Here is a 26,565-nt window from a genome sequence, read left to right on the forward strand (position 1 = left end):
TCAGTCGCGATGAATTCTGGGCATTCTCGCTGTGCCCTCTGTGGTCCTCCCAAACTTCTCTGAGCCTCAATCAAGTTGGAAAAAAATCACTACGCTTTTCCCGGAAGTTTCGAAGTTGGATTTAGAAATAAAGCTCCAAAAAGTACCTCTAATTTGTTACGCTTAGTTCAAGAAAAATAAAATAACGGAGTATTATTTATAGTTTAAAAGCAGGTTAACATTATTAACAAAGCCTAAAATTAATGAAGTAATTGTGGTTTTAATTTAAAATCAACCAAACATATGTGTTTTTGTGTAAGAAGATAAAAAATTCAACAATTGATCATTGGATATATTTTCTTAGAACAAAACATTTTAAATTATCATAAAAAATAATCCATCCCCAGTAAATTTCTCCTGATCTGTATACCAATTTTACAATAAGGTTGTTCAGGTTATGTTACATTTCCTGTCATAACTGCTTTATTTTAATGTACATATTTTTGTCGAAGTGGTTCGGAAACTGTGCTTTTTGGTTTTGTAACGATGTTGTTGGGTTAGCTCGTTTTGTTAAAAACATTTTACCTTGACAATCTGCACTTTTTCACAGCAAGAAATCTCAAAACAACCACAATAGCGAAACAAGATCAATCCCTTGTTTTGAGTTATCCAATTTTCCCATTTTTATGCCTTCTTTTCTATCATACTTGCTTGATCTTTATTAATTTTTAATTTACTGTTTGATGTAGGTTCGGAAATATTGTTAAATATTATTTTTTATTTTATTTTATCCACCTAGATGGTGTTATTTTGAAAGTACATTCCGGAAGTTCCTTTGATCTCCGTTGTGTAGTTTTACACCGGTAGATCCTCCATTGCCTTTCCATTCATTTCATTCGCGCACAGTCGCATCCGAGTGGCGAACCCTCCCCTCACATTTCTCTCTCCGCCTGGAAAGATGGCTGCTCCGGCGGTGGTGAGAAGCTCTGGCCCGCCGCTTTGCCCGAGCTTCGCGGAGGTATGTTCGTTTCTGGAGCGCTACGGAGCAACGTTGGACCTCCCTGAGCTGACTTTCCCGCAGATGGAGAGGTATCTGCGTGACACGACGGCAGGTGAGCGCTCGGTAGCGGTTGGCAGAAAGAAGTGGTGGGAAGCTGCGACACTGGAAGGCGAAGGGGCCAGTACCACCACTGGTACCTTCATCATCGTGATGTTGTTGGACTCCGTTGGAAAATGTGGTATTGTCTCTGAACCCGACTGAGCAGCGTCACCGCTGGATCTTTAGCGTTTAACGGGACCGTTATTACCAGGGATGGCCCGGGTCGAAGCCAGTTTTCCAGGGTAGTCTGACAGTTTTACCCCGAGTTTTGTGAGGTGTCGTTCAGGTTAAACTTTGGGGGGAAACGGGCACACTAGGGAGCACAACATGTGGCGCCATGTTTTTCTCGGTCCATTTAGTGAGGAGCTGAGGATAATGTTGTCAGAGCCGACAGATTGATCTATTAAAGTTGGACTGGGAGCCATGATGCAGCTCCGCCGAGTGACCACACACAGCCAACCGGTTAGCTCCGGAGCCTTGTCAGGTGTAATTTTTCACCGGCCTTGTCTCGCAGGCAGTTGAACCACATGAAAACAACCGTTCCCGGTGTGTTGCGGGGCAACAGCGCACCGCGGTCGGCATTTTATTGTGGCTGTCAGACCCTAAAGAGCCATGTTCGTTCGGAACATTGGATGTTATTTTCTGGAAGAGGGGTAAAGTGGCAGTCAATTTGCGCCTGCGCACTAACCTCTGGCTAGCAAGCTAGCTGGATTTCTGTCGAATATTTGCAAAATGCGTTTTTAGAGGTTTGTAGCTGTTTTACAACACCACAGTTAGTTAGAAAGTCCTTATTAAGAGTCATACATACATGTGGATGTTCGACCTAATAGTTTTGGCTCGTAATCTAAGCTAATAAACTGAGAAATTAGACTACGGGTTAGCGTGTCATTAGAGAAAACTGGAATTTCCTGACATTTTAAATGTTCCGTGACATCCTCACAACAGACCACCCATAGTAGCCTTTTAGTTTGATTTTGTTTAATTCTTTTGTTTTTAAGGAACGTTGTAACATTGTACCTTTTGTTATTATTACTGTCAACGTAAGAATAGTAGATCTATGTATAATAACATTAATCTAAAGACAAATAATACAAATATTTATTCTAAAGAAATCTCAAAATAAACTACACAACAAAACATGTGATAATAATTTAGTATAACCTGTAATAAGCAAATCAAAAAGCATAAAACAGCTTCACATATGTACATGTGTTTTCACATATGTTTTCCTCATTTTATTTTTCATAATTTCTAAATATTTATATTTTGGACGCTGTGAGCGCTTAAAAACCAAAGTCATAATCTTGCACGCATTCTTGTCCAGTAAAAGTTGATTCAGATTCTGATGTATTCTAACCTTTAGAGTGATAATTATGTAAATCAGTGATTCTCAAACATTGCAAATTAAGGACCACATCACTAAACAATGAGGTTTCTAAGTTACCAGACTGTCAAGATGTTTCAAAACAGAACAAAGCAGTATCTAGGCTTATTATTATTATTATTATTATTGTATGTTGTTTTGTCACAAAAGATAGAGACAACAACAACAACAAACCTTTTATCCATTAATAAACCAGGAGCTCACCTGAAGTCAAATTCATTGTTAGCTTCTGTAATAAATAGTATATTAGCACTTCTGGCAGCTTGTATTTCAGTATATCTCCGCACAATAAATGCATAGATAGCTTTTATATGCAAATATGTTAGTTTAGTAATTGAATGCGTACAAGTTTCCTCTTTAGAGTCGGATGAAAAGAAGCTTTAATAGCCACAAGCATTTAATTTTAGGTCTCTGTCTCTTGGTTTGGTGTTTCATTGGGGGGTGTAAATATGCTCCATTGTTTTGTTTCGGCTTTTTTTTTTTATCTCTAAATTACAATTATTTTGAGTAATATTTACTTAGTAAGTAGTCAAAACTTGCTTACAAACCCTCTTCATCATAGATCACTCTGAGTACAATTGAAAGCAGGTAAATACCAGTGGTGGTTCTTGAAAACATTGGATATAAAGTAACAAATCCTGTCCTTGTTAGATGTAGCAGTATATACGGAGCAGCACGTTATTCTAGGATTCTGATAACCTTGAGTAAAAATAACATGGCTTAATAGCATTTAAGAAAGGGGAAAACACATGCTGAAAAATGCTATTAAAACTGATTGATTATTCTGTTTATATTCATGTTTTATGTGAGATTTATTGTTTGAAAGTAGTTCTCATGTATTTATTAATTTGTAGACATATAACAAACTGATAATAACTGGTTAGTTAGTCTGGTATCTGCTCAGGATTGTCTGCAGTTTGTCCCGTTAAAGAGAAGCCACTTGTAGCTTACTAACTGTGAAGTAATAAGTGGTTTCCACATCAATTCATTTTATTAAAACAGTGCCCAAAAACAATATCATCTTTATAAGACAATCAGATTGAATTAAAATACAGAAATAGGAAATCAGACGAATCCATTGTCATGAAAAATGTAAAATTTAGATTGCATTCTTTACAATTTGACTAGTTATAAAACATTGCGATCAAATTCTGCCAGTTTCTTTAAGATCTATCTTATAACACCAAAGCAACAGCTTGGAGACACTGAGTTTTCAGCAATCTCTTGTTCTGTGCAAGCTTGTGGTAACAGTGGAAAGAAACAACTCTATTTTAACTCATACTTGCCTCAAATCCTATACTTATATTTTGCTATATTTATTCATAAAATGAAAAAAACAACAACATTTTGTTAGCACTTAGCAGAGGTTTTTTCATGTTCAGCAGATTTTAAGCAGTTTCTTTTCTTGTGTTTGCTTTGCAGTTCCTAAACCGTTGGTGGAGCTCCATGTGAAGCTGCTCAGAAAGCTGGGGAGGTCCGTGACCACCGACCGCTGGGAAAAATACCTGGCTAAGGTAGGAAGATCGCTCATGTGTTTTCATTTAACTCCTTTCTGATGTCACCAGACAGTTTGTGTTAACTGTGTGGGAATCACCACAAAAGTTACTCTTCTCCAAACTAGATAAAACACAGAAAACAAGATGTACTTTGTATCAGGGCTGCAACTAACAGTTATTTTAGTAATCAAATATTCTAGTGATTACTCGGATAAAAATTTAAAAATACAAACAATTTAATTTATTTATAAAGTAAGAAAATATACTATTGCCCAAAATACAATAACATCATCCTTTAGTGAATGCTTGACCATTTATAGCAAATGATGCATCTGCAGCTAATAAACACTTCTGACATCAACATGTGAAAAACTCTTTCTGCTTGACTTAACTCCAATGCAGTTTTTTGGGTTAATTATTAATGAGTGGACAGGAAAAGGTGAGATAGGAGATATTTTTATTTTTTACAGAATTTGAACGAGGTGAAATTAAAATTGTGCCTCTTGAGGAGCTTTGGGTAGAAAATATTTACAAAGAAGTTGTTGTTTTTTTTCTTAAATGGAAAATGTACATATTTTTGTATAGTTCCAGTCTAATTATTATCTGATGGTGTTCAGAAAAACTGCCTTTTTCAGACTATTTACTTCAGCTAACTATTAATTTATTACTAAATTAGTTGACAATTATTTCAATAACCGATTAATCACGTTCAATCCGATTAATCGTCTAAGCTCTACTTTTTATTGATATTCAAGAATTGTTCACTTTAAAGAAGTTCCTGTATCTTCCTGAAAAGCTACTTGTAATTTGTAATTTGTCTTATTTAAAGAGTATCAAGATATTTATTTACACTATAAACTTGATTAAAATACTTGGTGGGATTTTGTGATTCAGTTCAGACATAACTGACTTGTTGTGTTGTTTAGGTTTGCCAGGAGCTGAACAGCACATGGGCCTGGGAGTTGGAGCAGAAAGGTTACCAGGAGATGTCGATGGAGTGCAAGTCGAGCATCCTCAAGGTGAGATGTTTTTACAGTCCTTTGGAGTAGATTATTTTAGTTATCGATTAATCTGTCAATAAATTATCAGTCAGTTATCTTGACGATTAATCAACTAAAATAAATGGCCACATTCTTCTGATTTTTCATTTAGATTTTATTATGCATTAAAAGATTAATATAAGAAATTAATTTCCTTTCTTAAATAAGAAAATAAGTGTTTTGTAGCCTTAGTAAACGATTGATCATTTGCTGCAGAGTATGTGTCTGCTGTGAAAAAAACGTGAAAACTAAACATCGATAGAGTGTAGGGCTGATCTGATGATTATTTTTTAGATTATCCATTGAATAATTGAATAGGAAATTAGATTTTTTTTACAGAATTTGAACCAAGTTAAGCTAAAACTATCAGAGGAGTTCTGGGTGGGACAGATTTTTTTCATCCTAATTGCAAAATGTACTTATTGTTTGTGCAGTTTTGGTTTAATTGCTGCTTTTCATGGGTTGTTTTTTTTCTGCAAATTGCCTTATTTTGAGTCTGTACACTTCAGTTAATGATTAAACAGTTACCAAATTAGTTGATTATTATTTGAATAATCAATTAATCGTGATTAATCGTTAAGTCCTACCTTAAAGTCTCAAGTATACATGGTTAAATATGTACCATATTCTTCCACCTGCTTTTCATCCCTTAGTATCTGTGTGAGTGTCAGTTTGATGACAACCTGAAGTTCAAGATGGTGGTCAACGACGAGGACCCCGAGAAGATGCGTCTGCAGCCCGTCGGTCGGGACCAGCAGGGCCTGATGTACTGGCTCCAGCTGGACCAGGAGCAGAACATCCGGCTCTACACGGAGGAGCAGGACGATCTGGACGGATCCACCTGGAAGTGCATCGTCCGGACCCGGAACGACCTGGCCGAGGCTCTGGAGCTGCTGAAGGCTCAGATTGAGTCCAGTCAGAGTCAGGATCAGGACCAAAACCAGAACCAGGCTGGATCCAGGAGCGCCAGCCCTGCAGAAAGAGTCATGGGTACGACGGGGAAATCAGAGAGTAACTATCCAGACAATAACTCAGTGCTTTAAAGTTTTATGTAAAAAGTGAAAAAAATGCTATAGAAATGTAGTTTAATTGTAAATAAACAGTTTAATAGTTTCACTGTTATGTTTAATCATCTACTAAAAAAGGAAATTTGTTGGATTGCAGTTCAAATTAAAACACTCATTACATTAGGGCTCCAGCTAACGATTATTCCAGTAATCAAGCATTTTATTGATTATTCTCATGACTACTTGGATTTAACAAATTGCCACATTCAGAAGATTTTTAACCACTTAATCCTATTTTATACAATATTAAAAATGCTAATAAACAAGTGATTCAACTCTTTAAAACAAGAAAAGAGAGTTGTCTGCAACAACAGCATTTTTTTAGTGAACATTTGATCATTTGCAGCAAAAATGCACCTGTAGATAAAAAATATGAAAAACTCTGTTTGACTTAACATCAATACAGTGTAAAGCTGATCGGCTGGTAATATTTTGAGTTTATTGATTATTTGGATAACAAAAGGTGCTCAATAGGAGATTTAACTTTTTTTTCCAGATAAAACTAAAATTATACCGTTTATTTTCAGACAAATTAATTTTCCTTTTTAATCTTAAATGTAAATACTTTTGTACAGTTTTGGCTGTAAAAAAGGGAAATGTTCTTATTTTGAGTCTGTATTTTAGTTAATGATTATTGAGTTTAATAAATTAGGTGGCGATTATTTCAATTATTGCTTATTGATTAACTTTACTAGATTGTATTAAAATGGCTTAAATCAGATTCAGGTTATGTAATTTGGATATTTTCTGGTTTGTAATCCACAGCGAATGAAGACGATAGAATCAGCAGCGTCAAACTCCCCAAAGCTTCAGAGGAAGAAAATGATAACAAGACGACCAATCCAGTGACAGAAAAGACGCAAGGTTAGCGTTTCTTTTTTACTGCTTATGAATAACATTATGTTGTCTTGTCAAAAATCACATTTAAACTCTAAAACTACCAGTGTCAGATTGTTTATCTTTACTTTGCAGTAAAGGTCAGACTCCATCTGAAAATCACAAACTTTAACCAAGTTTTTTTTGTCTAGTTTGTAGTGAAAATATTTTAGTACACTTGAAATAAGACAAAACTAACTCACAAATAACTTTACAGTGAGACTTAGGAGCTTTTTAAAGTAAATAATTTCTTAAAATTTTACTTAGTCCCATTTTATCACATTATAACCTCAAACTTTAAAGTGTTTTATTAGGATTTTATCTGATAAACCAACACAAATTAATACAAATTTGTGAACTCAAAGAAAAATTACACATGCTTATAGAAACTCCTATAATCAGCTTCCATTTCCCTGCATGATAAAGCATGGCCGCAGCATGATACTGCCACCACCATGTTTGACCATAGATATGATGTCATTAGCAGGATGTAGAGGCAGCATTTTTCATAAGTTAACTCCATCTATCTTAAGAACAAGCTCCTTCTACCAAAATAAATCCAATTAGCTTCCAGTTTCTTGAATAAAAACGCATCCCCGCAGCATGATGCTGCCACCACCATGTCTTACCATACATATTGTGTTATTAGGAGGATGTAGAGGCAGCATTTTGCATAATTTCATTCCATATATCGAAAGAAATCTAATAGGCTTTCATTTTCAGCTTTAAAAAATGTTTCCCCACAGCATTATGCTGCCACCACCATGTCTTACCATATACATCAGTGGTCCCCAAACGTTTCTGGATTGATTTTTACCCAGGAAGCACATGGGCAAAAACCATGAGTGAAACGGTGACTGGGACTGACTAGTATATATAACTTATTAATTTCTCCTATGTTAACATGTGTGTTCATTCTAGGGGTTGCACCAATTAGTCGACTAGTCGATTCTTTTCTCTGCAATGACTTTTTTCTGGGCCAGTCGACTAGTCGCAATCACATGACAAAACAGATTTTTCCAAGGAAATGAAAGAAGGTGGACTAGGTGAATTCGACAGAAAGTTCAAATTGTATAAAAATGTAAATAATTTAACAAAGTGAAACTGTAAATTACATCACAGGCTACCGCAATAGGGGCGTTGCGCGGCGCAGTGGTTAGCGCGGCGGCCCGCATACAGAGACTTTAGCCCGCGGTAGTCAGGAGTCCGACTCCCGTCCTCCATTCGCTGGGCCCAGGCCCCGCTCCGCTCTCTCCGTCCCCTTACAGTCAGATTGCTGTCAAATAAAGTAGTGCCGAAAAAATCCTAAAAAGACTACCGGAGTAATGTGCGACAACGCGTCATGATGTCAGGCTTTTTGATCCATCCAACTGATCAGCGTCTCTTGTAAAGAAAAGGTTTGACTACATCTGGAAACTAAGTCCAAGCTTCATCCTGAGGATCTGATAGAGGCGATGTCTGCCGCCGTCTGCACGTCGGTTCAGAGAGCCGCTTCTGATCAGCGGAGCATCGGGAGGAGGAGCAGCAGGAAGCAGTTGAATTCAACTGTAACCAAACGGGATCCGTTCATAATAAGTTTGGTTTGTGATGTTCCAAAAGCACCATTGTGGTCAGTGTGATAATTTGACTCCTAAATGTGCAGCTATCCAGAGATCATCAGCATCAGTCGGTGTTTGGAAAAAAAACAAAACAAAAGTCAGACCCGACTTTGTGCAACGAGCTTTTCTCCGCCGCTCACGAAGAATGATCCGTTTATTGCTCTTTAATTCCTCATAACAGACTGAGTAAAAGCGGGAGGCGGGTCAATATTAGCCGTGAATTTAGCTGATAAAGCCTCCAAGTAGTTGTGAAGCGGTTTGCGCTTACATCACTATGACGTCACCGCGACTAGTCGACATCGACTCGACTATTATCATGATGTAGTCGACCTTAAAAAATATGTAGTCGTTCAACCCCTAGTTCATTCCCTAAAAGTCCAACAGATGGCAGCAATGCGCCATGCAAAACAAAACACCCACAGTTTACAGGACACACTTCCTGCTACAGAGCCCCCTGGTGGTTGAAGAAAAATTCACATATAAACCGGAAAATACAATAAATGAAAAAAAAATCTGGATGCTCTCTGGTATTGTTCAGGGGGCCGGACCAAATGTGGAGGCGGGCCGGATGCGGCCCGCGGGCCGTAGTTTGGGGACCCCTGATATAGATGGTGTCATTAGCCAGATGTAGAGACAGAATTCTGCATAATTTTTCTCCATTTATTTGAAATATTCCAATTGGCTTACAGCATCCCCACAGCATGATACTGCCACCATTTAAAGAACTCTAATAATCAGATTAATGTGCTCCTTAACTGAGCCTTCAGTTAAGCTTAATGCCTCTTTTAGATGTTCACAGGTTGAAATATTGTTTTTTTTATTACAGTAACTAGGTCAATTTTGAATAAGTTTAAACGGTGTGAATACTTTCTCAAGGCACTGTGTCGAGATGTTTCTCTGTGGGTGATAGTTTCCTCCTTACTGTTCTGCAGTAATAAAGGAAGAGGAGGTGAAGCAGGAAAGCACTGAGCCCAAGATGAAGGAGAAGACGGCTGCCTTCGATAATCGCGTCAGCACCATCACCGCAATCAAATCTGAGCCCAGGGACGCAGACGGACCTAAAAATGCTGTGTCCGTCCTCATCGCGCCCGGCGCCGCTCTGATAAAGCTGAACAAGGAAGACGAAGCGGAGAGGGCCGCCGTCCGGAGCAACCAGCAGGCGAAAATACCACTGAAGAAGAGGGACCTGAAGCTGGCCGGCTGCTTCCAGACCAACCACCTGAGCAACGCCAACAGCAGCAGCAGCAGCATCATCGTCTGCAATCCCTCCGTGATCAACAGCAAGGACTGTCGGGGGAGAGACGGGAAGCCGATCAACTCGTTAGAACCGCAAGGAAGCCCGGCGTCCTGCCTGCAGCAGGTCATCACCTCCAGGCAGGAGCTGACCAATGGGAGAGCGCCTCACCCGCCTCCCAGAGACGGGCAGAACGGCGTCATCGGTCAGATCGGAGTCATCGGTCACGTCGGCGTCATCCGCAGCCCGTCTGAGCTCCACAGAGCTCCGGAGGAAAACGGGCCGAAGTCGGAACCAAGCGGCGTGAAGGCTGGAGAGGAAGTGAGCCGGCAGTCGGTTCTAGTGAGGAAGGGGCCGCCTGAGCAAGACGCCACCGCCGCCGCCACCACACTTCCTGCTCATCCAGTCCCACCTCTAACGAACCAGAAACCGGATCTTACAGAGAGAAAAGGAGATTCTGTTGGTTTCTCCTCCCAGATGGCGGAAAACCAGAACAACAAGGCGGCAGAGAAAATGGACAAGGCTGACCAAGGCAGCGGTCAGCAGGAGGAGAGCCGAAAAGTCAAAGAGGAACCTGGAATAAACTCAGGTAGGGCTGCAGCTTATGATTATTTATTTATTTCAAACTGACAAAAGTAAAAACAGGAAAAAAAAAAAAATTATTCATTCTGATGTGAAGTTTGAAAAGGAGCTGGTAGAAGATCTGATGATTTCCTGCCCTCCTCATCAACCTATAAACATTTAAATCTCCCCACATTGAATGAGACTTAAACTTCACATTCTCAACCTTAAATGTAATATTATTTATACATTTTTAATTTGAACAATAACATTTTTGGACTTTGAGACACCCGTCCTAAATATGTTTTCTAATAAGCTCCTTTTTTGTACTTTGTCTAATCTCATAATTTAACCCATTCCACAAATCTATCCCACACGCTGACTATTTTAGTAACTGATTATTCTACCAATTAATCAGATAAAAATTGGCACATTCTACTTTTTTCATTTAACCTCTTAAATAGGAGCGCACCGATTGCAGCGTTCTGGCCGATCATCAAAAAGTAAAGATCAACTTATCACCAATCTTCCAAAATTAAGAAAACTGGGACTGATTTATTGGTGCACCCATTCTCTTAAACATTTTTTGTACAATATTAGAAATTAGTGCTGTCATACGATTAAGTTTTTTAAATCTGATTATTTGGGCAGTACTGACAGATAGTCTGTGAAAAGGTCGATTGCAGTCTGAACAAATGCAACGCTCCCAGTCAAAAACAACCAGTCAGAGCCAGGAGGCGGGTCTTAGCGCTGTCAGTCATCCTCATGTTGCTGCTGCTAAATGTGCTAATGGCAAAGAAACAACTTACCATTACAGGAAAACTCTTCATCTGCCGTCATGAGTGGCTATGCTAACTGGCCTTAGCATTCATGACAAGCGATGCTACCTGCAGGGTAGCAGAAAACTTGGAGGGTGATTGACAGCGCTAAGATCCGCCTCCTGGCTCTGATTGGTTGTTTCTTGTTAGCACATGAATAAATTATCCATCTCAGGTTATACCGTCACGGCTTGGTGACAGTTTCAACAAATATGTAAAATATATATTTTTTATAAAAGTTACATACTTTAAAATATTTCATGTGTAATTTATTGCCGAGAAAAAAAAAAGTAAGTTTCAAGTTATAAAAACATGACCCCTGAATACTTTCAACTCTGGGCTTCTGACCCATGTTGCAAAAAGATTCTACATCAGTGAAATAAACAAGAAATTAAATTCCTTTTTTAAATAAGAACGGAAACATTTTATTGCCAAAAATGCCATAATTTAGCTTTCCTTTAGTGAATTACACCAAATGAAGCTAAAACTATGCCACAGAGTAATCTGTTTTATTTTAAATCATATATATATATATATATATATATATATATATATATATATATATATATATATATATATGGTTTTGGTTTAATTACTGCTCTGAATATGTTTTTTTTTTTTCTTTAGCAAATGGCTCTTTTTGAATCTCTAGACTCCAGTTAGTGATTAATCAATTACTAAATGAGTTGATGATTACTTCAGTAATCGATTAATCACAATTAATTTGATTAATTGTTTCAGCGTTAATCTCAGGAGCATCTGGAAAAGGAGACTCTGAACCTCAAAAAGCAGAAAAGCTGAATAAGATGATCCAGCAGGAACAAGGGGTGAATGGCGGGCTGGTCAGCGTCGTCAAACTGAAGAAGATCGGGTTTGTTTCGGAACAGAAGAGGGTTCCTCTGGAGGAAGCGTCCTCTGAACTCCAGAAAGAAGGAATCCGGCTGAAGATCAAGATCCCACCGCACCGGAGAAACAAGTTACGGAGAAAAGAAGGAAAGGAGGAGATGAAAACCCGAGAGGGGCAGAAGGAAGGGAGGCCGCTGAGGAGATCTGCACGGATCTGCAGGTAGGACAAAATCACGATGAAGTCAAAATCTCCTGCTGCGGCTCATTGTCACTAAACATCCCTCATATATGCACCTTTTTTCTTGAAGATCATCTGCTTTGCCAAACTGCAGGCCAAGCTCAAAGGCGGCAGAGAACCAGAGAAAGAAACCGCAAAAGAAACAGACACCGCCTGCTAGAACGAGGGATGAAGAAGAGGCGGATGAGGAAGAGGACGAAGAGGAGCAGAGCTCACCTTCAACGAAGAACCAAAAACATGAACCCGCTGGAAAATTTAGCAAGCGAAGGGTAACCCATCTATTGCAGAAGATAATTGAATATGTCAAACTTTTGGATACAAGATCAGACCTTGGCACTGATGTTCCCAAAGGTTTGCTTTAAAAAAAACCTTTGGGTTGAAAAATTCAAGATGGCCGCCATGGTTGTCGGGATAGATAAAGAATTTGCCAATATTAATCAGAGATGAATATGTTTGATGCCAAATCTTACATAATTTGGCCCATAAAAATCGCATTCATGGATTCTAACATCTGCCATTAGCTGAATGTGTTTGTTGTCGAACTTCTTATTTTGAACCATAGAAATTATATATATTTTCTTGATCTTGTGTTTTCTTTGCTCTGGTGGGCATTTTTCAAAATGGCCGCCATGGTTGTCGTGGAGAATATATGTTTGCACTAAATTTTGCAGTAGTTGGTGGGCAAAAAGTTAAGTTCACTTTATTTTCTAAATAAGAATCTTAGCTGTGCTAATGATAAACCACTAAGTGCATAAAAATTAGGGATGTTTTCTGGCCGATCTCTTCTGATTCCGATTTTGATCGATACCAATACTTTTTCTCTGAAATGTTGCTCAATATAGCAAGAAAGTTGCTGAATTGGCACCAGCTATTGTTAACTGTAAACATGCAGACGTGACCTGGTGGGCCGATCATTTAATTGTTGCTTTTTTATTCATCTCTCTGTTGCATCTTTTCAGGGTAAACGAAGGCACGGGCGACCACGATGGACCAACGTTCGCCCCAAGAGACACAAACCAAATGAGGAGGAGGAAGAGGAGGAAGACAGGCGGAAGAAACGAGGAGAGGAGGAGAAAGAAGGAAGCGCCTCAGAGGAGGAGTTGAGTAAATCTGAGGAGATTCCCACTGAGGATGCCTGCACTCACTGTGGCCTGCCCAACCACCCCGAACTGGTACAGAATCACACTTTTTTTTAATTATTTTTCTTTTTGGGAACTTACATTTAATTTCTGATTAATGATTTATTAGATTAAAATTAGTTCCTATTTATTAACTAATGCTTGGAGACCTTTGTTTTTATGTTGTAATTTGGCTGCCATCCAGCAGGGGGCGCCGCTGGTCATCCTTAAACATAGGGTTTGATAGAAGATGGAGGAGATATGCTAGAATAGAAGAGAGAAACGGTCAGAACAGAGTCCGATTTGGGATGGAAAATGCACTTTATGCAGTTCTGTTTTGAAATTTAAACACTCGACTAGATCCTTAAGTTGAGTTTCACCATCGTTCAGTCGGGCTGAGTGACGGAGCAACGTCAATTTCTCTTTTAAAAATAACTGGTGTGCTGTGAAAGCGAGGATGTTAAGATGATGGAAAAAACATGGCGACAATAAGCAATGTAGATTTTGATGTCTGTCGTGAGATGAGGCAAAGTTTTAACATTCCTTCAAGAGGAATCCACTTACTTATGTATGACTTATGCACTTAGGATGTCTCTGTTTATGGGAGATTAGGCGTTTAACATATTTTTATTATTTTCCATCTTTTATTTTTCCAGTCAGCAGTTTGTGAGATTTCTGTTTTATTATTTATAAATATTTCTTAAGTTTAATTATGTGAGAAAATCACAGTTTTCTTTAGTCGGTCAATATTTAATACATCTAACACAAAATAATGTTAACATTTTAATTATATATTTTTTAAATTCTGCATATTATGAACAATGTAACCATTCATGTTATTGAAAGACAGTCAACACCTTTAAAGGAAACGCTTCATAACTGTAAACAGAAAATAGTTTTTCTCCAGCTTGTCAGTTTGGTTAATGGAGTTCGTTTGTGAAGCACTTTGTTATACTTGTTTACTATTGTCAAGTATTTCTCTTTGCTGATCAGATTCCTGATCAGTTTCCTTGCAAAAAATTTCAGGCGAATAAAGAGAGATGGAACCAACAAAGTGAATAACTGGTCTGTGTCCTTCCCACAGCTGCCCTGGGGTTCGGCGCTGATAGCAGAGATCCTGTTAGACTAGGAATGTAAAGCCTTTGGGGATCACTGGTTTAAAAAACAGCACATTGTGTTCTGCTGTTTTTCACAATATATAAGCCCAACATCTGAGCCACATTCACTTCTGTCTACTAACTTTTAATGTTCAAGTCAAAGAAATCTCAAGTTTTAGATTTTGAGCTTAAATATGTGAGTTTGTAACATAAGTAGTAAGTTGTGTTAAATTCTTACTAATTTTGACATTCTCTAAGAGTTGAGTACAACTTGTAGTTTTAGGTTACCAGTTAAAACATTATTTCCCAGGGTTCTTAGCGACAGGTTTTTGTGTCTTGTGTGAGGGAGATGAAAGAGTTATTAGGCTAAATGTTTATTTTAGTGTAGGCCTGTCGCAATAAACAGTAACTCAATCACATGATAAATTAAAACAAGTTCAATAATTTTCACTTGAATTATTTATTGATTTTCTATCAAAAACTGGATGATAAAGTTTTCAGTCTGGTCCTTTGGTCTCAACTAGCCCCTTTTTTTGGAGGACAATTTTGTTTACAGAGATTTCACAATTCATTTTATTTGTTGTTTCTGTCGTTTTGTTTATTTATCTTGGATATTTAAAATGTCTCCCAATTCCAGAGCTGAATATTTGTTAGGAATTATAGTTTATTGACCACAGAGAATGTTTTCTTGCCTTATTATATTATTACTATATAACTTGAAAATTGTTTCAAAACAACAATATTATCATTTATCCCAATAACTCCTTGGACAATTTATCGTCCAGCATCTTCTATCTTAAAATAGTTATCTTAACTTCCATAATGTTGAGAATTATTTGGTTTAAATTCCAGTATTAAGTTATAGCAACTCACAAATGTAGTTTAATGAGTTTTTAGAACTTAAAGAAAAATCTTAAGACATTTTCTTGTTGCTAAATAAACTTGGTGAACTTTAATTTCTGAGTTAACAAAAATATTTAGTTGACTTGCATTTTAAAGGTGAATTTCTATTTTCAAGTTAAACCACCTTCAAATGTTTTACAGTGAAGTCACTGTTACAGATTAAGACTCCCCATTCACATTACGCAAGCAGAAACTCCTGAATCAAAAAAATGGCAACTTTTGCTTTTAAAAACTTTCTTGTTGGTCGCAGGATTTGTGGCGTTTTCTCATCAGTGTGTGTTATTCCAGTGCATTTCCTCATGCGTTTGTGTGTTTTTTGCTCAGATCCTGCTGTGTGACTCGTGTGATCGAGGATACCACACTGCCTGTCTGCGGCCGCCGCTCATGCTGATCCCAGATGGAGAATGGTTCTGTCCGCCTTGCCAACATGTGAGCTGGAAATATTTACACACACATTATATGTTTACGGTTCTGATCAGTCAGAAAAATTATGATTTCATACAGATTTAGTGATTCATTTATAGTACTTTGTTTAATCTGTTACTGGGTCAGATTTCTTTTAATTTTAAATGCAAGTCATGTTTGATATATACAGCATTTCTATAACAACTGAAGGTAACATAAATGGAACTATGTGCCTGGGAAACACATGATCTTGCCCTTTTAAAAAGGCTGGTTCTGTTCTGGGGATCCATCGTAAAATCAAGAAAATTACAGAAAACTTTGAGCATCATTTGCATGAGCTTCTTTAGTCAGAGGCTTCGTCGTAACTGCTGTAACATGAACTGCTACAGCATCAACAACTCAGCGGAAAATGATATAAAATGAGTTACAACAACAACAAAAAAAATGCTTTCATTCACTCATACAAACAAATTTAAAGTTCTGGTTTTATTCTTATTAATTTCAGGTTTATTGTTCAAATTATTGATGCTGATGGTTTAGCAAATTAACTTTTGAGAGAAGTTTCTACAAGATCTTTTTTTTTTTTGTTCAAACTGCCTTTTCATTCAAAACTTTTTGTTCATTTTAAACTGGAAATCAATTGAAATAGTAAAAAGGTTTTTAAAAAACTATAATTACAGTTTTGTGTCGTATAATGTACTCACCTTAAATTTTAAGTTCTGGTTAAGGTTCATGTTTTTGCTTTTTGCATTAGCAGGTTTTCCCTCGTTTGACCACAAGCTGACGGCTGGACGCAGGAGATCGGACGAATTGATCTGTATTTTCTGTCTGACGGTTTGTGGTTGTTGTTCTTGTAGAAGATGCTGTGTGAGAAACTGGAGGAGCAGCTGCAGAACCTGGACAGCGCTCTGAAGAAAAAAGAACGGGCAGAGCGGAGGTAATCCAACAAAATATGATTGTTTTTTAGCATCTTTATTTATTTGTAAATTGCACTGAAGGTAAAGTTTTGTGTGGCCCTTGGATGCAGTTTAGGAATGGTTTACTCCATCCAGCAAATGGAGCTGCTGCAGATGTGTGTTTCTTTGCATGAGATTTTCAATAACAAATGTTTATCTTGGATAATATATTTTAAGTACAAAACATGTATTTTCCACTTTTTTGCTTCAAAGTCAAAGTGAGCACAAATCTCCAACTTTTTACCCAAAAACAGACTTTATCACAAAATGGGCTAAATGCAGTTAAGAGTTTTCAATTCTCGTTTTTGTTGCTGGAATAAACTAAAATTGATTTCTTGACCAACAAGTTATGAAACTGTACAACTTGGAGACACCTTTTCAGACTTTTTAAATTAAAATGCATGTTTATTTGTTCCTGAGCAAGTAAAAAGAAAATAATTTGCTAAAAGAATTATTTAGCACTTTGTATTATCATGGTTATATTGTTATATTTGTGTTGTCTGTTATATAAATTTGAAAAATGGAAATTTTCAAAATAAAACTGGGAAGAGGAGGAACATTTAAAAAAAAAACATTTTTAGCTGAAGAAAAATACAAATAAATTGTGGCTCCTGAGTGTTTTCAGCTTGGAGATTTTGGTCTTTTGTGCAAAAAGTTTGAACACCACTGATAAAAACGGTTCACAGCGTTTTCCTTTGTTCCAGGAGGGAACGGCTGGTTTACGTCGGCATCAGTGTGGAGAACATCATTCCTGTAAGTCTGATTCTGCCATGCAGCGGTAAATCTGTACACTGCAAAAACACAGAATCTTACCAAGTGTTTCTTGTACAATTCTTGTGCAAATATATTATTACACTTGAAATAAGACAAACTAACATAAGAGTAACTTTTCAGCAAGATATTGGAGCTTGTTTTCAGTCAATAATTCCTTAATATTAATAAAAAGTAAAAAGTTCCACTGGTAGAATGTTCCACTGCTCCGTTACCTAGCAACTCCACCCAAGCCCAGCCTGTAACCTAGCAACCCAGTTCTAGTTCCACTGGCAGATACTTTTACTTTAAAATGTTTGGTTTAAAGTTAATCTATCAGTGGAACTAGTATTTTCTCATCGATATTAATGAATTATTACATGAATCAAGCTCCTATATCTTGCTAAAAAAATAACTTTTAAGTTAGTTTCGTCTTATTTCAAGTGTGTACAACAATATTCGCATTATAAACTGGACCAGAAATACTTGGTAGGATTTTGTGTTTTTTCAGTGTAGCTGTCAGGTTTTATCTGTGCACTCCTACACATTTAGTGGATTTTTTTAAAGAGGATTTTGTTTGCAGTCATTTGTTTTGTTTCTTAGGAGGGAGATGTGGAAGAGGAGGAGGAAGAAGAGAAATCTACTAAGAAAAAAGATCCAAAAAAGACCAAAAACCTGGGGAGGAGATCAACCAGGACCAGAAAACACATCAGCTACAGGTGGGAGCGGGTTTGGTTTGACGTCAGGTAGAGTTTGTGTCATTTTGGGTTCTGTGACCCGTAACGAAGGAAGGTTAAATTCTGGTTCTGGTGCAGGTTTGATGATTTCGATGACGCCATCGATGAGGCCATAGAGGAGGACATCAGGGATCTCTGCAGTGGTGAGAGCCCAATATCTGAGCATTATTTAGTATTTAGACACCCTTTGTCACAATATAACCACAAACCTTGGGTCTGAACTTTGACTAGGCCATTCGAACTCTGCTGTCCTGCTAGATCGTCAGCTCTAGTCCAAAAACAGCAGAATAGGCAGAACTGAGCAGAATGAAATCAGATTTTTTGCAAAAACTGTAATGAACATGTTTTGTACAGACCAGAGCCATATGCTGACCTGTGTAGCATAATAGGTCATCTTTCCTAATCACGTGACTCTGTGTTGGTCCTTCATATAAAATGCCAATGAAATACTTCTGGTTTGTGGTTGTATTGTTACTTAAAGCCCAGTGACCAAGTTCAGAATGTAGCTAAACTTTGAGTTTTTTTATTTTAACTGGGTTTCAGGAGCAGAAACGGGGAAAGAGATCCCCTCCGTTCTGTCCGAGGGCGTGAAGGAGAACCAGCGGCCAATCAGAACCCAGAGCCGTACCGCCAGGAGCAAGAAGAGACGGCGGCTGAACGACCTGGAGAGCGACAGCACGGCGATAGAGAGCGAAGAAGAGTTCATGCTCAGCAACAGGTCGCCATCACGGTTTTATACTTCCTCCTCCTCTCTGACGTTCGTCTGATCCCTCCTGATTTTCATCCTGCAGCTCGGAGGAAGAAGAATTCGCCGCTTCGGGTGCCGACGACGGCGAGGAGGACGATGAAGATGCAGGCAGTGACGGTGGCAGCTGGGACAGAGGCGCGCGTCCCAAACGGGGCGCCAGAGGGACGCCTAAATTCAAACCCAGGAGGCCCCAACGCCGGGGCAGGAAGCGGCGGCGGAGGCGGTCCAGCGAGGAGGAGGAAGAGACGGATGTAGAGATGGGTGGGTGCCATCACTTCTTCTTCTTTTTAATTTAAGTTCCTTTATTAGCCGCCTTGTTAAAGATGCGTAATAAAGCTTTAAAATAATTAATCAGCATAAGTTTAGAAATTAAACTTTGAGAACATTGATTTGTTCTCATTGTAAGAAATTATTAGGGTTAAAATGATTAATCGGATTAATTATGATTAATTGAATTAATCGTGATTAATCAGATTCATTCGATAATCATACTTTAATTTAGGGCTAAAATAACTAATATTACATAACAGATGAGTAAAAATAGTCTGTAGTTATGAGTTTCTTAAATATTTCAGTAATTCCTGGAAAAAAAGATTGGTAACAGTTTTAACAAAACATTTGCAGAAATGAGAAAATAAAATGATGCAAACAACAAAAGATACTTTGTTTTCAATTTAATGATGAGAAAAAAAAACATATAAATATTATTGATACTTGTCGTTTTGTTGTGGAAGTTTAATTCGGGATTTGTTCCATACAATAAATAAACAAAGAAACTTTTAAAACGTATCACAGCCCCTCAAGAACCAACAATCCAGAACCCAAATTCAGGTTAAAACAAAACCCAGAAGCCTGAATGTTTTCCGTCCTGAACTTTATCGTGTATTTTGTGGTTTTGTTGAACAGATTCGGATCGGTTCAGCGACATGACGGACAGCGACGCGGACAGGAAGAGGCGTGGCCTGAGGCGGGGCCAGCGCCAGCAGGTGAACTACCGCGAAACGTCGGAGTCGTCCGACAACTCCAGGACGTCGGCCAAAAGGCAGCCGGCGAAACGGCGCGGCCGACCGCGAAAGGAGCATTTCTCCAGCGACTACAGCGACGGTTAGCAACGCTATGTTTTCATTACAGTTTTTTTTTTTTTTGTCTATTTCATTTAGTTTTAATGAGTGTGTTTGCTTGTTTTTATTAGATATTATTAATCAAATATTGTTTAGTGTCAGTTTAGTTTTTATTAGTGTTAGCTTTAGTTTTTTCACAGTTTGGTTAATTGTTAGGTTCAGAATTCAAAAAGGTTGAAGTATTGTGTTTATGTTTACATGTGTTGGGAAATAAATACTCAGTAGAAAATAATATTTCCAAACAATGGATTCAATTATTGTTGAAGTTTTCTCCAAATATTTGCTTTCGCCATTTTGCTGACAGCGAGGCCTGTTGCAATAATCAATAAATTAATTAATCTCCCGATAAATTAAAACAAATTCAATAATTTCCATTTGCATTTTCTCTCTTTCTACCAAAAACTGGATGAAAAATCTTCAATCTGATGCTTTTTTTGAAGAACAGTTTTGTTTACTGAGACTTTATAATTAATTTTATTTGTTTCTGTTGTTTTGTTTATTTATTTTGTATATTTAAAATGTTTTCCAGTCCCATGGTTAAACTTTATTAATCTTTGAGAATGAGTTCTTGCATTATTATGCCATTATTACCATTATATTACTTGAAATTGGTCACAAAACAACAATATCATTGCTTAACACGATAACTTCTGGGACAATTTATCGTCCAGCAAAATGATCTTAACAGGTTTAACGAATTTACCTAAATTTGAAAGGCTAATTAATAGATACATAAATACAAAAACAAAGGATATTACATCTATAATTTCAGAAAGTTTTAGTTTTATTAACCCACGATATAGTTCCAGTTAGTTTTAGTTTTTCTGTTTAATTACCGTTTTCATTTATTTCAGTTATCGAAAATGTTTTCAGTTTTTATTTTGTTAATTTTAGTTCACTAGAATAACTTTTAATATTTTCTGTTTTTAGTTTCTGCTTCCTCGAGAGATTCTGAGGATGACGACGACGATGATGAGGAGGAAGATGGCCGGCGGAGAGTGGACAAGAGAAGAAGAAGAGGAGCGGAGGAGGAAGAACTCCAGAGCGGCAGGACGAGAAAGAAGCGGAAAAGATACGAGGATGAGGAAGACGAGGAAGGAGGGCGGCGGCTGAAGAGGAGGCAGCTGAGGAGGGAGGATGACGATGATGGGAGGAGGAGGACGGGGAGAGACAAAGACGATCCGGAGCGGATGGGCCGGGGGAAGAGGAGGGAGATGCTTTCGCAGCAGCGCCGCAAACTCCTCGCTCAGATGCTGAAGAAACGCCGGCCGTCCACTGACGAAGACGAGTCCGAGTCCGACTCAGACGATTCTCAGTCTTCATCGGGAGATGACCGGCCGATCCGCAAGAGACTCAACCGCATCGACTCCGACGACGACGAGGACGACGACAGACGCGTCGATTCGGACGACGAAGGCAGTGACGAAGATGAAGGACAAAAGAGGAAAAGGTCGGAGCACAAAAGCGATGGCGGCGCTCAGAAAAAGGGGCGGAGCCTGTCTCCGTCAAACGGACACCAGACCTCCAGAGACGCTGAGAGACGGGAGAGACACAACGGCCCCACGCATCCCACCGAGGAAGAGGAGGATGACGAAGGCCAGTCGGACTCATTGAACTCTGCCCAGAACAGCCCGCGGTCATGATGGCCGACTCTGTACATAAATCTCCAATCTTTTTATTTTCCTCTCAACCGCCATCACTTCTCTGCTTCTCACTCTTCTTCTGTGGTGGAGCGCTACAATCCTAAACGCCTCCGACCTCCACAAACGGATCCGGGCGGCACCGAAGCAGCGCGTTCGCCCGGCGGAGCTGAAAACCCGGAGTCGGTTCATCGTAGCAGAATCCTCCAGCTAGCGTCGGATCGAACTCTTTACAACGAGGTGACGACCAAAATCCTCCAAAATAAAACTGGGAAGAGGAGGAAAAAAACCCCGAAAAGCTTGTAGGAAATTGTGATTAATTATTAGGATTTGGTATTTTATTGGCTAAGTTTAAAAATGTGTATATATATATAGTAGGTTTAAAGTAATGAGAACTACTGTTTTATGTATTTTTTTTATTATTTTACACCCACCTTGTTTTTCTGTATTTGTACCTCTAACTTTTTCACATTCACCACAAACATCAGTGTGATTTTTTTTTTTTCTTTGATAGACCAGCATTTTCTTCAGAACAAAAATCTGAAAAGTGTGGCATGGCGTTGCATTAGGCAACACATTTTAAAGACAAATTTTTCACTGCAAAAACACAAAATCTTAGCAAGTAATTTCAATCTAGGTTCTAGTGCAAATATCTTAGATTACATAAAATTAAACAAGACTAAATTACAAGTAACTTTTCTGCAAGATATAGGAGGTTGTTTTAAGTAAATAATTCCTTAATTATATTTTACTTATAACATTGGAAAAATGTCTTGTTACAAGTGAAATAATCTGCTTGTAGGTTTTCATCAGTATTAAGGAACTATTGACTAATTAAGCTCCTATATCTTGCAGAAAAGTTACTTGTAATTTAGTTTTGTCTTATTTAAACTGAACTAAGATATTTGCATTAGAAACTAGACCAAAAATACTGGCTAAGATTTTGGGTTTTTTACAGTGTTTAACAATTAGACTACACTGGGCGACAAAGCGATTAAACCCTCTGTTGTGAAAAAAAAAATGGACTGAGAAAAAGGAATTAGAGTCGGGAGGTCTGTGTCCGTTTAGCATTAGCATTAGCATTTGAACCTCTTGGTCAATTTATTCGGCAAAAACATTTGCTCCATATTTCCAGACCGTCTCCTACATCACAGTTATTTGGGTCATGGAGGATTGAATTCCCAGAAATTTTCAGATTAAATTTGCATGTTTATAAATTAAAACAAAAAATATCTGGCTATCAAAAAGTTGTAATTTTGCAAAAAATTACACCTTTTTTTAAAATAAGTTCACAACCTAAAGGTGAGATATTGAAACGAGGATGTTATCTGACTGTATGAAGTCAGATATTTACGGTAGAAAATAAATGCCAGAATGAAGTGGTGAATTTGTGTTTTTCACAGTCTAAGCTGCTAATCTGGGTTTTTTCTTTATCAGAACTCCATTTACCAAATTTTTCACTTCATACTGTCCTAGATTAATATAAGCATAAATTTATACCTTTTAATCGTGGAATTTTTTTTTTTTTTTTCCTTGAAAATTTACAACTTTTTGACACCAAGTTGTGTTTCTTGTGAATACGTTGTAATTGTATGAAGGATTTCTAGGGCGAGGCTAAGAAAATTTTAATTATGACAGTAAAGTTGTAGTAATACGACTTTACTCAAAATATTGACCTTTTTTCTCAGTACGATTTTATTCTTCTATGATTTCCACTTTAATCTTATACAACTTTATTCATGTAGCACTGTTTTATTTTCAGAATGCTTTTATTCTCATATTGCAACTCAAAATATTGACTTTTTTTCCTCATACTTTGACTTTATTATCAAAATTTCAGTTATAGTAGTAGTATTAGTTATAACAATAATCTCAAAACTTAAGTTTTTTAATTTTTTGCAGAAATTTACTCCTTCACGTCCATTTTTTTTTCTTCTTCTATAATGGTCCCAATAGTTCGTCGTAATATCCTGATACACTCTGATGTCTTTAAAGAGTTAAACTTTTTTAAATTTTTTATGTTTCCACTGACAGAAACCAGAAACAGCGTGAAGCGCATTTTCCAAATACAAACTTATGACACCATTTTTGGTCGATTGAAGATATGAAAACAATTATAATAATTAAAAAGAGACAATTATTAGAAAAAAAGATTTTCTCAGTTTGAAAAGTTGCAAATTTGCTAGAATTTTTTTTTATACACTTTTTACACTAGCTTTGCGTTGGTCCATCACAGAAAACGCCAATAAAAACATCGATGTTTGTGGTTCTAATGCGACAGAAATCTTGAGAAAGTTAAAATTGTGTTGTCGATACTTTTGCAAAGCACTGTTTAATTGCTATATTTTATTCTTCAAAACTGAATTATACAGCAAATATATCCCCCCTTATCCATTTCATTTCATTTAAAACATTTGGATTCAGTGTTTTTCAGTTTCCAGCTACTTATTTTCACAAACCGTCGACCTGGAGGTCCATGTTTGCTGTACATACTGTCTGTACGCTGTTCTTTGTAAGATAATAGATGTCCTGTTTAGTCTTCTTGTAAAATATAGTGTTATATTTTCTATAAGAAGGTGAGGAGGAGGGTTGCTGCTGCTGCGAGCGCTGAGTTTAGATCGATCGGCTTTCAGCAGTTTGCTTGTTTTCTTTGAGAATCTGCCGTGGGAAAAAAAAAAGTGCTCTCAGAAAAAAAATAAGACACACTTTAGATGATTACGTTTTATTTTTGTGTGTTTTGAGCCTGAAAGAGCTGAACACTACTTGTCTTTTTATAGGTTTTTAACATTTCATGTCCTGATGGAAGGAATAAAACTTTTAAAAACCTGATTATTTATCTTCTAACATGTTGGAGATGAACTACAGTACTTTGAGTCAGATGGGTTTTAGAAGTTGTGCTTTCAACGGGAAGAGACGCTGTTATTAATAACCACACAAATGTAATTTTCTACGTTGCCTTTTATGAAACAAAGTGAGGGTAAAAACTTACACTACATACTTCTATTCTAGCATACAGTATACAAGTAGAAGTGCAAACATTATTCGTTGTTACCTTCATTTCAGCGCAACAAATTGTCCGGAGTACATTTTTCTTCCTTGTTGGTATATTTGCATGTTTCTTTCTGGTCACTGCTCCTCCCACAGAGCTGAGAAAAACCTGAAAACATATTTTTAAAATAGTCAGCGACTACGCACAACTGTATATTAGGGTCATAATTGATAGAAAATTTAAAATAATAACAAAAATTAAATATCCAAAAAATTCTGAAATGTTGATACTAATCTCAGAAATTTTCTGGGAAAAAAATCTGAGATTTCTTAGCTCCAAAATTTTTAAATCTGCAAATAATAACTGACAAATGTTAAATTTTATCTTAGAATTTTAAAGATAAGAGGAAAAAAGCTTGAAACGGTGAAAATTTGAGGAAAAAAATCTAATTTTTAGACAGATGTCAAAACTTTTTCAGAAAAAACAAAGAAATTCCTGAGCTCAAAAAGTCAAATTTGCTAAAAAAAAACAAAACAAAAAAAAAACATATTTTCTAGAATTTTTTTTTTAAATGTTTTGTCTTTCAAAAGTTAAAACAGTTTCACCTTTAGAACCTTAAAAAAATTCTCGAAAAAATTTCTAAGATTAATTTCTGTGTTTTTTCTTGCGAATTTACTCCTTTTTTTCTATGTAAACTGGCCCTAATAAACAGTTGTAGCTATGACTTCAAGTGACAATAAATTGTAAAGTGTTTACAGACTGTAATGTTTTTTTTTTAAGTAAAGAAGTAGAAAAATAGCCAGCCGGTATTTGAGATTCACTCAGACATCACAGGAAGTTGGATTTTTTTTTCTGCCTGAATTTTTTTTTTTTTTTTACGTAATTGCAGTTGAAGTTTTACAAAAAATTTTTCTTTTGATTTTCCGTGAAGGATTCAGACCCTGTGAAATATTCAGAAACATCTTCTCCATATGTACAGTTTTTACATCAAAATGTAGGTTTTTCTGTCTGCTTTCACCCAGTGTGCCTCCCACTGCTGTAGGACTTATCTGTCAAAACCCAAAATATACTTAAAAAAAAAAGGTGGTTTTTTTTTTTTTTCAAAGTTTTTTTCCGCCTCTCATAAATAAAAAATAAAAAAGTAGCCACTAGAAGGTTCAGATACTCATGGATATTAGTTTTTCATTTGTTTGACTTGTAGTTTTTCTACGGTGGCTGTTTGAGGCTTCTGCTGTATGCTCTCTGCTGCACTAAAAAAGGCGGGAATCACCATAGCGACGATGACTCAGCATGTTCTTTCTGGAATTTTCCACTCTATTTTTTTTAGTCTCCTTCGTTTCTGCGCAAATAAGTTAGCGTGACAGTTACGGTTTGAAGGGAAGCCTATTCATCAGATAGCTTCTTTTCGATTTTTCTGTTTGATCACAACTTGTTTTAATCAAGTTTTTAAAAAGTTTTACCCCCTCTACAAATCTGTGACATCATTTTGAGTCCAAATAAAACACAACAGTTAGCTGAAGTCCTCCTGCGCCATCTTTATTTTTGAAATAATTAAATAAAAAGCTTCCTAGTAAGAAACACAGTCACAATCTATTACTCTTTAAACAGAAAAAATGTTTACCCTATATTACAATGCCAAGTATTTCCTTGATGTTTATGCATAAATGTTTTAGGTTAAATCCGTCTTTTTCCTTATGAATTACACTTGATGCACGATGAAAAGAAAATTGAGATTTATAAAAGTAGTTACAGCCTTTTTAAATATTTTTTTATTTAAAAGTTGATTTTGTTACTGTTGCTTGTGCCTGAGAAAATGGGAAAGCTGCCTGCTCAAAGAGGAGGGGGGAAAAGTATGTAAAAGTGAA

The 26,565-nt window shown here is 37.1% G+C and overlaps 1 protein-coding gene and 1 long non-coding RNA gene across 3 annotated transcripts; one reads left to right on the forward strand and one right to left on the reverse strand.

Moving 5' to 3' along the window:
* Positions 1–828: 828 nt before the first annotated feature.
* rsf1a (remodeling and spacing factor 1a) lies at positions 829–21,986 on the forward strand. Of its 2 annotated transcripts, none has more exons than XM_007552346.2 (18): positions 829–1,091; positions 3,885–3,976; positions 4,885–4,977; positions 5,652–5,988; positions 6,831–6,929; positions 9,472–10,362; positions 11,894–12,218; positions 12,307–12,505; positions 13,196–13,408; positions 15,679–15,783; positions 16,617–16,696; positions 17,420–17,468; positions 18,069–18,184; positions 18,281–18,345; positions 18,746–18,920; positions 18,994–19,211; positions 19,857–20,054; positions 21,002–21,986. In XM_007552346.2, exons 1-18 carry the CDS (start codon positions 938–940, stop codon positions 21,712–21,714), a joined length of 4,122 nt encoding a protein of 1,373 aa, XP_007552408.1. In that variant the 5' UTR covers positions 829–937; the 3' UTR covers positions 21,715–21,986. The 2 variants fall into 2 exon arrangements, with proteins under 2 accessions (XP_007552408.1, XP_016527218.1); XM_016671732.1 differs by having other exon boundaries at positions 12,331–12,505.
* LOC107836314 (uncharacterized) lies at positions 15,711–25,008 on the reverse strand. The gene is made up of 3 exons (XR_001662196.1): positions 24,205–25,008; positions 16,464–16,667; positions 15,711–15,788 (listed from the first exon to the last, which is right to left on the reverse strand). It is a non-coding gene; the product is annotated as an uncharacterized LOC107836314 (long non-coding RNA).
* Positions 25,009–26,565: the final 1,557 nt, after the last annotated feature.

This window comes from Poecilia formosa, unplaced genomic scaffold (genome assembly GCF_000485575.1).
Source record: "Poecilia formosa unplaced genomic scaffold, Poecilia_formosa-5.1.2 Scaffold48, whole genome shotgun sequence".
Taxonomy (NCBI): domain Eukaryota; kingdom Metazoa; phylum Chordata; class Actinopteri; order Cyprinodontiformes; family Poeciliidae; genus Poecilia; species Poecilia formosa.

What these genes read in the sequence shown, in the direction of transcription:
- rsf1a (XM_007552346.2), top strand. Translation starts at nt 938, where the DNA reads ATGGCTGCTCCGGCGGTGGTGAGAAGCTCTGGCCCGCCGCTTTGCCCG. An exon ending in GTGTGGAGAACATCATTCCT is followed by an intron (nt 17,469 to 18,068) that starts GTAAGTCTGATT and finishes TTTGTTTCTTAG; the next exon opens with GAGGGAGATGTGGAAGAGGA. An exon ending in GAGTTCATGCTCAGCAACAG is followed by an intron (nt 18,921 to 18,993) that starts GTCGCCATCACG and finishes TTCATCCTGCAG; the next exon opens with CTCGGAGGAAGAAGAATTCG.